Source organism: Lycorma delicatula, chromosome 1 (genome assembly GCF_047948215.1).
Source record: "Lycorma delicatula isolate Av1 chromosome 1, ASM4794821v1, whole genome shotgun sequence".
NCBI classification, from domain to species: domain Eukaryota; kingdom Metazoa; phylum Arthropoda; class Insecta; order Hemiptera; family Fulgoridae; genus Lycorma; species Lycorma delicatula.
Window position 1 is genome coordinate 127,365,162 of NC_134455.1, and position 13,155 is coordinate 127,378,316.

Here is a 13,155-nt window from a genome sequence, read left to right on the forward strand (position 1 = left end):
GTGATCATAAGATTGAAGAATTCTTGGTCGTTGTCGATCCTCTCTAGAAGATCAACGCACACGTTTCTTCGATTGTCCTTCTGTTGCGTTGTGAGGTTTTTCGGCACCGATTTCGCACAAATGTTTCGCATGTCCAAATCGTCTGTCAAAATTTGATGTACGGTGAAAGTGTTTAAATTTAACTGTTCACTCGTCATCCTTATTGTTAAACGACGTTCTGATCTCACAAGAATCCTCACACGCTCAACGTTTTCGTCAGATTTTGAAGTTGAAGGTGTCCCTGAGCGAGGAGCATCTTCAACGTGTTCTCGGCTTTTCAAAAATGATTTGTGCCAACGGAAAACTTGGGCTCTTGATAAGCAATGTTCCCCATAGGCCTGTTTAATTTTTTCAAAGATCACAATCACGGATTCCCCAAGTTTAACACAAAACTTGATCGCACAACGGTGTTCTAAATTCCGATGCTCCAGTTTCGTAAAACAGGACAAAAACAACTTCACTGATGGCGCTGACAAAAATAATGTATTGACTGAACGGAGTAGGAACTCGTACTGAGCATGTGGAAGGGATGAACAAAACGTTCTAGCACAGACCAATAGACACAGAATTGCCAGATCGCTCGCAGTGTTAGTAATCTCATTACTTTTCTCACACACCTCGTATGTGGTGTCCACATAAGATTTTTTTATTATGTTAAAAATCTTTTAAACTGGTTTAATACATGGTTTGTTACTATTGGTAAATATTTTGACAAATGAATGTTTTTTCTTTTTATTATTTTAATATTTAGAAGAATCTGGAATTTCTATTTTTTTCAACGTCTGTTATTTTGTTTATATTAAGATATAAAGAATAGTAAAAAGACAAAATATTTTATTTGATATTATAAAAGGTTAAAACTTCAGTCTCATAAGAAGAAAAATTTATACCTGTAATTTTTGTTTCAATATTTTTCTATGGAATTTAAAAAAGAAATAAAAATAATAAATTGAATCTTGCCCACTCACAAGCTTTATCTGTTTTTTTGTTTTTTTTTTTTTTTTTTGTTTTTTTATGTATATTAATTTATTCTTTAAAGTTAAATATATTTTTTTAATTATTTCAAAAGAAATAAATAATTTTTTTTCATTTTGAAAAAATTTAGCTTTATTTCTAGGAATAAAACTTTGTTTTATTTTGCCTTATTTACATGGAATAAATGTCAAATAAAAGTAAAAGTAATGTAGTCTTGCAATGCACTGATGTATTAAATATGAATGAAAAAATTCAAATTTTCAGCTATATTTTCTTTTACAACAATATAAATCATGATAAACTAGTATAAAAAAGATACTTTAAAAACGTTTCTTGCCATAAAATTTATTTTTCATTCTCAGTCTTAATTAATAAAGTTCTGAGTTTTTTTTTAAATAATAAATTTACGTTAATTAAATCAAAGATTATGATTTCTGAATTATTTTAAATCCTGAAAAAACATACATTTTCGGAAAATTATAATTAAAAAGTCTGATGTGGACACCTCATTAATTCCTTGTACGCATATTAAATTACATGTAAACATTTTTTTTAAATGAAAAGTACATAAAATTTTATTTCATAAATAACTTCTGATATTTTTTCATTCTTTTTTTTTTTATTGTTATTGAATTATTGTTTAATGTAAAAGTCTTTTTAAAATCGGAGGTTAATAAATTAATAAATCAATATATTTAAATTTAAAAAAAAAGGAAATGAAATCTGATTCAAACCGATGAGCCTTCCTCTAAGACCCAAATATTTCATTAATTAATATTTTATTTGGCTATAACTCTGGAACCAATGAAAATAAGTACCACTTATGATAGATACATCGTTGAAAAGCTCTCAAAGAGTGCTTATTACTGTAGTTAGGAAAAAGTTCAAAATCCAAATGTTTTTGGATTTTGGGCTTTTTTGGACACTTTTGGTCTATTCGATTGCAATCAAAACGTGAGATACGCAAGTAGATGTTACAACAGTCCTAAATCCAAAATTTCAACATCCTTCGGCTAATCATTTTTGAATTATGCGAGATACATACGTACGTACAAATGTCACACCGAAACTAGTCAAAATGGATTCAGGGATGGTCGAAATGGATATTTCTATTAAAATCTGAAAACCGAAATTTTTCGCGATCACAATACTTCCTTTACTTCGTACACGGAAGTAAAGACTGTTAGGAGTGACATATTATTTTATTACGCTGATAGAGTAGCTTGTAATTTTCCTGTGTCCTCCTTCCTTCTTATTCTTTACTTCTTCTATCTTCACATATTTTATCTTTAATTATTTTCTCCTCTTTATATAAAGCTAAAATGAAATCATTATGTTGCATTTTCTTCGATGACCTCCTCCTCCTTTCTCTTTACCAATTACATGCTTGTTCGTCAAGAAGACACTCCCTTTTTCGTAAAAAGTAAACAATATTAAATTTTTAAAAAGTTGTCAACTATTTCTTCTATAATTTTCTATAAAGAATATTTTCCGTTATATGATGTTTGTTTTAAATGCGGCTATACAGACTTTTAGTTACCCATTCAGTATGTCTCTAAGGCAGAACTGTAGAAGACTAGTTTATAAAAAGAGCTAGTTTTAATTCACTTTTATAGAAAAGTAACCGCGTTAGAGTATCTGACTTCCTAAACTAGAAACTAAAGTTTGAAAATAAAACTTAATCGCAAAGATTTAACAAAACGAGAACAGCATTTTATATAATATTCTTATATAATAATTTCTATAATTATTATATAATTTCTAACAAAAAATAAATGCTATAAATAAAATAAACATACTATTTTTTACAGAAGAATTTTTCTATAAAAATATAAATAATAAAAATGTTGTGCTACATTAATCTACTATGTCCTCTCTTAAAATAGATTTCACTAACCCTGCCTAAAATAATCAACGGTAGAACTGTTGGACCGTGTTTAGCTTTATACAATAATTCATTACCTTACATCAGCAGAAGCTAGAATTCCCTTATTTATTTTGTTAAAAAATGCCTCAGTTATTTAAAAAAAATAGTTTATCGATTTGGTACTTGAAGAAGGGTAATTATAAATAAAAGTTTAGTATCTCTTTGAAAAATAGGTGTAACGAAATTTGTCAATGTTGGTTGATTTGTCAATGAAGACGCTAAGAAGGATGGAAGGTACAAGTAGAAAGAAGCTGTAATGTTTAGGTTACGTTATAAGTTCAGAGGAATAATGAGAAAAACGTATACTACATCTTGTAATTCAGGAATAAATAAATGTGGAGAAGAGAATAATATAATGTTAAGAAACCTTTTGGGTGAAGAAAAGAACAGATTGGGTGTAGGACATTGTATACAACTTGAATAAGTTGGCAGAATCAAAAATAGAGATCACAATTGCAAACTTCCTAATTGAAAAAGCGTCTTGTAAAAGAAGAAATAAGGAACACAGGAATTACAATAAATTTCTAATAAAAGGTACCATATTTTTCGCATAGTTCAATTTCAATCTCTTTAACTTAATTAAACTTACGAGTTATGTGAGAAAAGTAATGAGATTGGTAACACTGCGAGCGATCTGGCAATTCTGTGTCTATTGGTCTGTGCTAGAACGTTTTGTTCATCCCTTCTACATGCTCAGTACGAGTTTCAACTCCGTTCAGCCAACACATTATTTTTGGCAGCATCCTAAGTTGTGTTGTTAATGTGTGTTACGAAAATGGAGCATGGGAATTTAGAGCAACATTGTGCAATCAACTATTGTGTTAAACTTGTGGAATCCGTAAGTGTGACCTTTGAAAAGTTGAAACAGGACTAAGGTGAACATTGCTTATCAAGAGCCCAAGTTTTCCGCTGGCACAAATCATTTTTGAAAGGCCGAGAACACGTTGAAGATGCACCTCGCTCAGAGACACCTTCAACTTCAAAATCTGACGAAAACGTTGAGCGTGTGAGGGTTCTTGTAAGATCAGAACGTCGTTTAACAATAAGGATGACGAGTGAACAGTTAAATTTAAACACTTTCACCGTACATCAAATTTTGACAGACGATTTGGACATGCGAAATTGGTTTGTGCGAAATCGGTGCCGAAAAACTTCACAACGGAACAGGAGGACAATCGAAGAAACGTGTGCGTTGACCTTCTTGAGAGGATCGACAACGACCAAGAATTCTTCAATCGTGTGCTCACAGATGATGAATCCTGGCTATTTGAGTACGATCCTGAAACAAAGCGGCAAAGCGAAGAGTGCCACACTCCGTCATCTCCTCGACCGAAAAAATGTAGAATGAGCAAATCAAGAATTTGTTCCTCCAGAATAAACTATTAACCAAATGTTTTACAAAGGTTTCCTCGAAAGACTCAGGAAAAGAGTGATTCGCGTGAGAGCAGACATTGCAGACAAGTGGATGCTTCATGATGACAATGCCCCGTGTCACACGGCCATTTCCATCAGCGAATTTGTTACCTTAAAACGCATTCGTACGGTTCCTCAGCCCTCCTATTCACCTGGTTTTAGTCCTTGTGACTTTTCGTTTTCCCGAAATTGAAACATGTCTTAAAAGGATGTCATTTTGGAATATTCAAAAGACTGTGACCGACCAGTTAAAAGCCCTACCAGTTGAAGCCTTCCAGCGCTGCTATCAGGAGTAGGAACGGCGACTCCGCCGTTGTATAGCTGCCCAATGGAACTACTTTGAAGGGGATAATATTGTTATTTGAAAAAAATAAAAACTTTGGTAACTAAAAAGTCAGTCTCGTTACTTTTCTCACACACCTCGTATGTATCTTATAAATACGCGTATAGAAAAATGGATGTTTGTTTGTTTGTCCCGTTTGCTTTCCTATACCATTCGTCCGAGTGCAATGAAACTTTTGGGAGTTGTGCGCACGTCCATGAAGGTTTCTGAAGTAGTTTTGACCCGCTAGTTGGCGCGAAGGTCGATATATTTCGAAAAATTGTATTTATGGTCCGATTTTTCTCATATTTAGAATATATATTAGTTACGTGAAAAGAAATATTTTTGCAAAAAAGGAAAAAAAGAGAAAAAGGGAAGACGGGAAAAAGAGAAAGGTTAAATTTTGTGAAATTCTTTTTTTAAATTTTTTATCAAACTTTCAATTATGTTGATTTAATTTACAAATATACACAAATTTAGCAATAGTGAAGCATTGCCCGGTCAGCTAGTTATATATATAAAAAAATATATATATTAAAAAAAAATGTTTAAAAACAAGATATATTAAAACTCTTAAATTCAAAACAGAGTTTCTGCCTAATTTTTTTTTAAATAATTTTTCAATGTTTTTTTTCATTATAGCAGCTATTTTAAAAATAATTGCTTCCTCGATAAAGGTAGAAAATATTTTTTTTTGCCGTGATCTGTGTATTTGAACTACAATATTACGGTGCAAACATAATTTTATCATTTTAAATAACAACGGTATTAAAAGTAAAAATATTGTTGTGGACAAAACATTTTTATTAAAATGAGCGTATATCTCCGATGACTGTTAGGAAAGATTAGTCGCTTCACGTAAAAATACAATAAAATACAAACATTTTACTTATCTTTACAACTACACAGTTCCATAGTTATTTTATAGTGACGGAGCAATGCAAAATGTCTATACTTGCGTTACAAATAATAAAAATTGCCAGTAATTTAATGAACAATCCTTTTTGTCTATCTAGATGTTGATAAAAATTAATAAATTGTGAAAGTACAGTAACTGTGTTGTTAAAGTACAAAGTTCTGTGCAAAAGAAAAGAGATTCTATCTTTACCAAGAATGAAATAGTAACTTTTTTAGTGATGATGGCCACTTGAAACCGACTGTTGAGGTGAAGAATTTAAAAAAAAAAGACTTTTCTTTAAATAAATTGAAACACTCCATTGAAAAAAGGGTTGAATTTGAAGCATTATTGTTACCTTTTTTCTACTTTTTAATAAGATACAAAATTCAAATTTTTCCATCAAGTATTTGTTATATTTAACTTTCAAAATTCAATATTTTTCTTACATGACGCTATAGTTAAATAATAATATAGAAATTACTTTTTACATTATTATTATGATTTCTTTACTCATATTCAACTTTTTTAAAGTTATTTAAAAATTTTTGTTTTTTTCTTTTTAAGCTTAAAATCTATATTTAGATTATATTTTGTATGTTTATTTCCAGAAAAATTATTAATCTTGATAATAACTACATCTACAATAATAATTATCTTCTTTTATTTACTTTATAGTATTTCAAACTCAGGCGCCATGTTACAGTGAACGTAGTATACAATAATGAACCTATAAAAATGAAAAAAAAAGTTTAATGTGTATCGTTACTTTAATTGTCATCCTCTATTAAGGGTTGAATAGTTTACATTTCAGTTTATTGGATATTTCTAACTCTACATAATTCTTGAGGGTGGGTGAAGATTGTTCCTACATGGCTCCTTTCTACTTGAAATTAATGCAACATATATTTATCTGATTGATACAAAACCATTTATAAGTAATTCGATCATCTTATCCCGGTACATACTCACGAAATCTGATTTACAGGATATTGTAGACCTGATGGACGCCGAGTACTTAAAGGTACCTTAAATATATCTTTTTGAGAATAGATTTGCTTATCTGCTTTTGTCTTCAACGAATTTCTATTTAAAAATATTGGAATATCTTCGTTAATTAATCATTGATCTGAATTCTGTTAAGTAATATATTCTTAATTCTATTATAATAGATATACTGTTATATTAGTAATATACTTAGCAGTTTAAGATGTGTGTACGTACATTTTCTAATATATTTCATGTTTGCATTATACTGTATTACGTACGAGTATTTATTGTTTAATATAATAGATATACTGTTATATTAGTAATATACTTAGCAGTTTAAGATGTGTGTACGTACATTTTCTAATATATTTCATGTTTGCATTATACTGTATTACGTACGAGTATTTATTGTTTAATATAAATAAATTGTTGCTTTGTTCTCAAAAATATTTATTCAAGATAAATTATACGTATTGTTCTCTTTTACAGATGTCAGTCCTCCGTTATCACTTAGTAAAGTGAAAAGGTTTCTCACAACACTTGTTCAATTTGGACAGGATATATCTCCTGATACCGGGGAAAAAGTGAAAACACTTGTACTCAGTTTAGTGGTATGTCTTACTGTAAATTATTAATTAAATATATTATATGTAGAGTGTTCAATAATTGTACCGTTATGCTAACCGTGAATAATTGATTCCAGGTTTTTTTTTTACAATGAAGCTATTGGTTAGAGATTTTTTTTTTAAGTAGAAGAAGCTGGTAGATGAATAAGGAAAGAGGGAAATCAGATATTTCCTTGCAGATTTGCGTTTTGCAGTACAATGAGGTAGACTGGTCGCTGTTTAACAGTGGCGGCTCGTAGCTAAAATTAGTGGGAGGGTGCTGATCTAGAAAATATTTTTCTAGGCCTTTTCAATGCCGTGGTCACAGTTTTATGTAAAGTAAAAGAATCGGAAAAAATGAATCAAATAGAATCGCTGGCAGCAAGATAATCTGATCGGATATAGATTTCTCTGATACTGTTTGTGCGTTTGGAAATTAAATTCCATTACATCCGTATTACATACAACGTTATCAAAATATCAGTGGTGAAGCAACTTTATCTGAATTTATGAAAGATTTACAAATTTTATATTAGCCGATACGACATTATTTTATAACGAATACAGAACTCAAGTGTGTATGTTAAAACCAGTAAAGGCATATCTCCCTTTAAAAAGTTTAATCTTAGGCTTTGGTATTACTAACAGTCCGATAAGTCAAATGATTATGTAGTATTCATTCAGGACTCAAAATTTAAAGTTCTAATAATTTGAATTTTTCACCTACTTTACAAAATTATGTTGAACAAGGTAATATTGTCACATTGCATATATGAATACAATGGCGGGTTACTGCCACCAAGGATGCATATAAAAGTTACGCAAAATAATTGTATAATAATTGTTATAATATTTTAAGTATTATATAATAGTTATTTTAATTAAATAAAAGAAACTCATTCAATCTACGGTTTGTATATGGAAAATAGATACAGATAGATATAAAATACAGTTATGATTTATTGAATCCAAATAAACCATATGGCCCACCTAACGGCCAATGTTTGGGAGATCAGTCGTATGTTAAAACATCTTGCGATATTATTAATGCATACGATTTTAAGCCAAACTTGGACGGTGCCAATTTAGTTACAGAGGACTATAAAATTTCTAGATGACTAGATATAGGGGATGTAGTGGAAATATTGCGACAAAAAAAATGTAGAATTTGATTATATTTTACGTTTTCTAACAAATGATGCAGTTAAAAAGGAAAATTATTTAAAATATTATCTAACTAAGCCGATTTGTAATATAAATCATTTACATATATACATGTTTTTCTTTAAATTAAAAGTATATAAAATTTTATTTCATTAATACAAGTAACCTCTGATATTTTTCATGTATTTTTTTATTTATTGTTATTATTGAATTATTATTTATTGTAAAAACCTTTTTATAATCAGAGGTTAATAAATATTACTAAATAAATATATTTAAATTTAAAAAAAAGTTAAAAAAAAAGGAGATGAAGTCGATTTTGAACCGATATGCCTTCCCATTGTAAGAACCAAATATTTAATTAATTAAAATTTTATTTGGCTATAACTCGGGAACCAATGAAAATAAGTACCACTTATTATATCGTAGAAAAGCTCTCAATGAAGGCTTATTTTGCAGTTAAGAAAAAGTACAAAATTCAATTTTTTGTTTGGATTTTGGGCTTTTTTGGACACATTTGGTCAAGTCAATTGCAATCAAAAGGAGAGGTGCACAACTAGATGTTACAACGGTTCTAAATACAAAATTTCAACATCCTACAGCTAAACGTTTTTGAGTTATGCGAGATACTTAACGCACAACGTACGTACCTACATCCCTATCCCGTAGGGAAAGACACCCGCCTAGTGACGTTCCGGTCGCCATACCACCCCCCACCCCTTCTTAGCCATGTTGGGCTTTAACGGGAGTCATCTATCGCCCTCTGACCTTTTAGATCTCATAGTAATAAGCCTGGTCTCGTTGGGATGCCACCGATGTATTTGCATCGGTGATTTATTAACTCTGCTTTTGCCTTCGCTGCAGGCCTCGTCCGGACATCTTGAATGTCCTACATCGTATCCCTCTGAACTAGCTAACCGAGCCCACGGAAGCACGAAACCCGCGCCTAGTTCCACTTATTATAAGTCAATTTCGTGAACATCTGGGAATTCGAGGCAAACTAAACACAACATACCACCAAAGATGTTGATCGCAACAACGAAATTTAGTCCTAGTTTCCCTTACTGAACTCAACTTAGTTCAAACCCCAGACTTAAGTTAAATAACGGACTCCGGTCTAGTCCACTAGTGAGAAAGTAATTATGATGGTGATTCTTGTACCTCAGCTGCTTTACTCGCGTTAGATCCATAAGAAAAACCGAATATTATAATGTAAAGCCTTTTCTGTTGTAAAACGCTGCTTTACAACATATATACATTGCTTCAAATCATCTTGGTAACATTTTCATTATATTAGTAATAACAACAATTTTATAAATACAATTCACAGAGTTAAAAGGTACAATGTTGAGTACTATACTTTCAAAACTGAAATTAGATATTTCGCATTTTAAAAAGCCCAACTTACAATATGAATTCAAAAGTTTTTCACAACTTAACGCAAATGCAATAATAATGTTACTTTTTTTTTTAAATATCTGATATTATTTATTTCCAGCTAGAGTGCCAAGAAATAAAAATATTTTATGAAGAGTAAAGAATTTTCAACAGTTCATAAAAAAAAATTAAAAAATATCTTTTCTTCAGTTTTGAATTTTCTTTATATTGGATACTAGCGTACCCCGTTGCGACTTCGCCCATAATATAGATGTAGCTTCACTCGCAATGCTTTTTTAATAGCAAACGTTTTTTTTATAAATTAAAAATATTTAATCGACAATATTATATTTAGATTTTCATTAAATCCTGATAAAACGGTAAATAACAATTTTTATGAAAAATACTGATGGAATATACGATAAACAATGAATTGTTGCCCAAAACATAAAGGAAAACAAAAAAAGAATAAGAAAACTGAACAATATTTGTTAGACCTAACCATTTTATGAATGAATTAAAATAGTTCAATATAAAAGTCCAATAGAGATAAACAAAAAAATTATTACAATCCCAAATCTAGCATTCCCATCGCGGCTTCGCCCGTGCTCTATGGTTACTTGCGCTTCCCGTCACGATCAGAGGGTCATGGTTCGCTTCACTCTCACTTCTCGTTTTCTCCTTTTTTCAGTTGACATGTTTATTCACGTTTTGAAACGCTACACGGACCTGTTGATTCATAAAAAAATCATATGACTTCTTTTTTCTTAAATGTCTATAAACGATCGCTAGGAAGAAGCAACACCAACAAATAAGAGCCAGAAGAAATAAACAATAAATAACGACATTAATAATAAATTGAAATTGGATTTAAAAATTAAATTATTAACAATAAACAAAACATTAATAATAAATTTAAATTAAATTAAAAAATTAAATTATTAATAAATTTTACTAACGTAAACCATTCATTCAACATAGATTGATTTTAAAACAAATATTTTCGACACAAATAAATCGATATTGAAAATACCATTTTTTTTTCATTTGAACCCCTTAAAATCATTTATTTGAACCACTTAAAGTCAAAATTTCGCAAAATCCTTTTTTAGTGCACGCCTACTTAAAGATACGAAGGTACTCTGAAAATTTCAATTCTCTACCCATAATAGTTTTGGCTGTACGTTGATTATGAGTCAGTCAGTCAGGACATTTTCTTTTATATATAGAGATTATAAGAGGGCAGTGTTTGAGATTCTGGAATTGCCGATAAATTAATTTTTCTTTCTTCATTGATATGACGAAACGCGAGCACATTAATAAAATAAATAGGTTGCGTTCATTTAGTTAACTAACGGATAGAATTATTGTGGCATTAGGTTTTAAAATGTATCTGCAGGGTACGTAAGGTCTGCTTTTAACTGTCAAACGATCAGATATTATTTATAATTTATATTTTCGCTAGCTGCCGGGCGTGCCTATGGCACGCCTCCGCAGCTAGGCCCTCCGGGCGGTTTGCTCTGGCGGGGGGCGTCTCGGAATGCTATTATTAGGTGTCCAAAATTGATTACCTCTTGTGTAAAATTGTTTTTTTTTAATGATGAGAATTGATCAAGTAAAATCGAAAAAAGTATTCGTCGTAATATCCATATGCAAATTCACTCACTACGAGAGTTGGAAGCTTAAATATAAATTAAATTGATTGACTTATTATTTATGTATTCATTCAATTTACGAAACAAATTATCGTAAAACGAAACTAACCTTCCGAAAAAATATCAATGGATTCTAAATGGATAATCGATAGTATTTCCAGTATCGATTTAATTTTAATCGAAAAATAGTTGTGTTTTAAGATCTGCTACGATATTGAATGAATGAATTACGGTGGTAAAATTTATTAATTTATTTTGTAATTATTATTGATGTTACTTATTGTTGCTTCCCCGAATGCTGAAGAGCAAAAGAAGCCTAGGGCGGTAACTGGCTCTTCCGTGGTTGGAGGCTTGACCGGGATTCTAGTGGACCGATCCCGAGGGAGGAGGTAACAAAGACTGTGACCAGTGTAGAAGAGGATCCACTGACCAAACGGGCGAAGAGGAGGAAATGCCTTTCATTCAATGACGCATTGAATATGTCTGAGAAGACAGGACACCTGTCTTCTCAGACATATTAAAGAACAGAGTGAGTTATTCGTAAAAATACGAACACAAAGACTGAGATCAAGGGTTGCTCACGCAATATGAATGGATTAGCGGGTATGGTTGAAATTTTCCGGGATATCTTAGGTGAACAGCTCGTTGTGACTAAGCGAGTGCCCGTGATGACTATGAACGTGGTGGAAGAGGCCACACAGACCTTTTTTATTGTTTCTGGTGTATATCCTCCGTCACTCAGACGGAGGACACTGATGTCACCTTGGCGCAGAGACCTCGTATGGATTCGCGAAAAATTTCGGTTTTTAGATTTCAACTGAAATATCCATTTTAACCATCCCTGAATCCATTTTGATTAGCTTTTGGCGTGATATCTCTACGTAAGTATGTATCTTGCATAACTCAAAAATGATTAGTCATAGGATGTTGAAATTTGGATTTAAGACTGTTATAACATCTAGTTTTGCACCTCCCCTTTTGATTGCAATCAACTGGACCGAAAGTGTCCAAAAAAACCGAAGTCCGAAAAATACGGATTTTGGACTTTTTCTTAACTGCAGTAATATGTCCTTATTGAGAGCTTTTCAACTGTATATCATAAGTGGTACTTACTTTCAGTGGTTCCAAAGTTATAAAGAAATAAAAATTTAATTAATGAAATATTTGGATTTTTTTTTTCTGTTCCTCTCCAATCCGACTTCATCTCCTTTTTTAACTCTTTTTTTTAAAATTTGAATGTATTGATTTATTAAAAATTAGTAACCTCTGATTGTAAAAAAGTTTTACATTAAATAATAATAATAATTCAATAACAATAATTTTTTTTTTGAATTAACAAGTTATAAAATAAGTTATGAAAAAATTTTATGTACTTTTCATTTTAAAAAAAATGTCTATATGTAATTTATTAGGCATAAAGAAAGTCATGTGTGTCCACTGCAGATGTTTTATGAAAAAAGGCCAACCTAGTACCAGGCAGATACCACTTCTTTCTCTTCTATCATACGTTTCTAATTTTTTCGTCGTGGTTTGGTTTTGCTCATCCATTTCTTCTACTCTTCTTTTTTATGCCACAAATACTTTATACTGTAAATTATTCTAACAAAGTTATCTCCATGGTAACTATCCACTTTTTTCAAGCTTTTACTTTGGAGGTTCTCTTCTACTTGTTTCAGGCAATTTTATTTGCTTTTCTTCTTCCACAGCTTGTCAAAATATTTTTATTTATCTCCATCCTGATCATACCCCAAGAAATTTAATTTTTCATTATCACTGTTTCTATGTCTCCTTAA

The 13,155-nt window shown here is 30.9% G+C and overlaps 1 protein-coding gene across 3 annotated transcripts in view; it reads left to right on the plus strand.

The window, feature by feature from the left end:
• The window catches only part of nvy (CBFA2/RUNX1 partner transcriptional co-repressor nervy), a 508,624-nt gene that overhangs the window by 408,641 nt on the left and 86,828 nt on the right, over window positions 1–13,155 (plus strand). For all 3 annotated transcript variants that reach the window (XM_075360674.1, XM_075360683.1, XM_075360665.1), the window contains exon 4: window positions 7,051–7,172. In XM_075360674.1, the coding sequence (XP_075216789.1) occupies window positions 7,051–7,172 (122 nt within the window). The remainder of the gene's footprint in view (window positions 1–7,050; window positions 7,173–13,155) is intronic.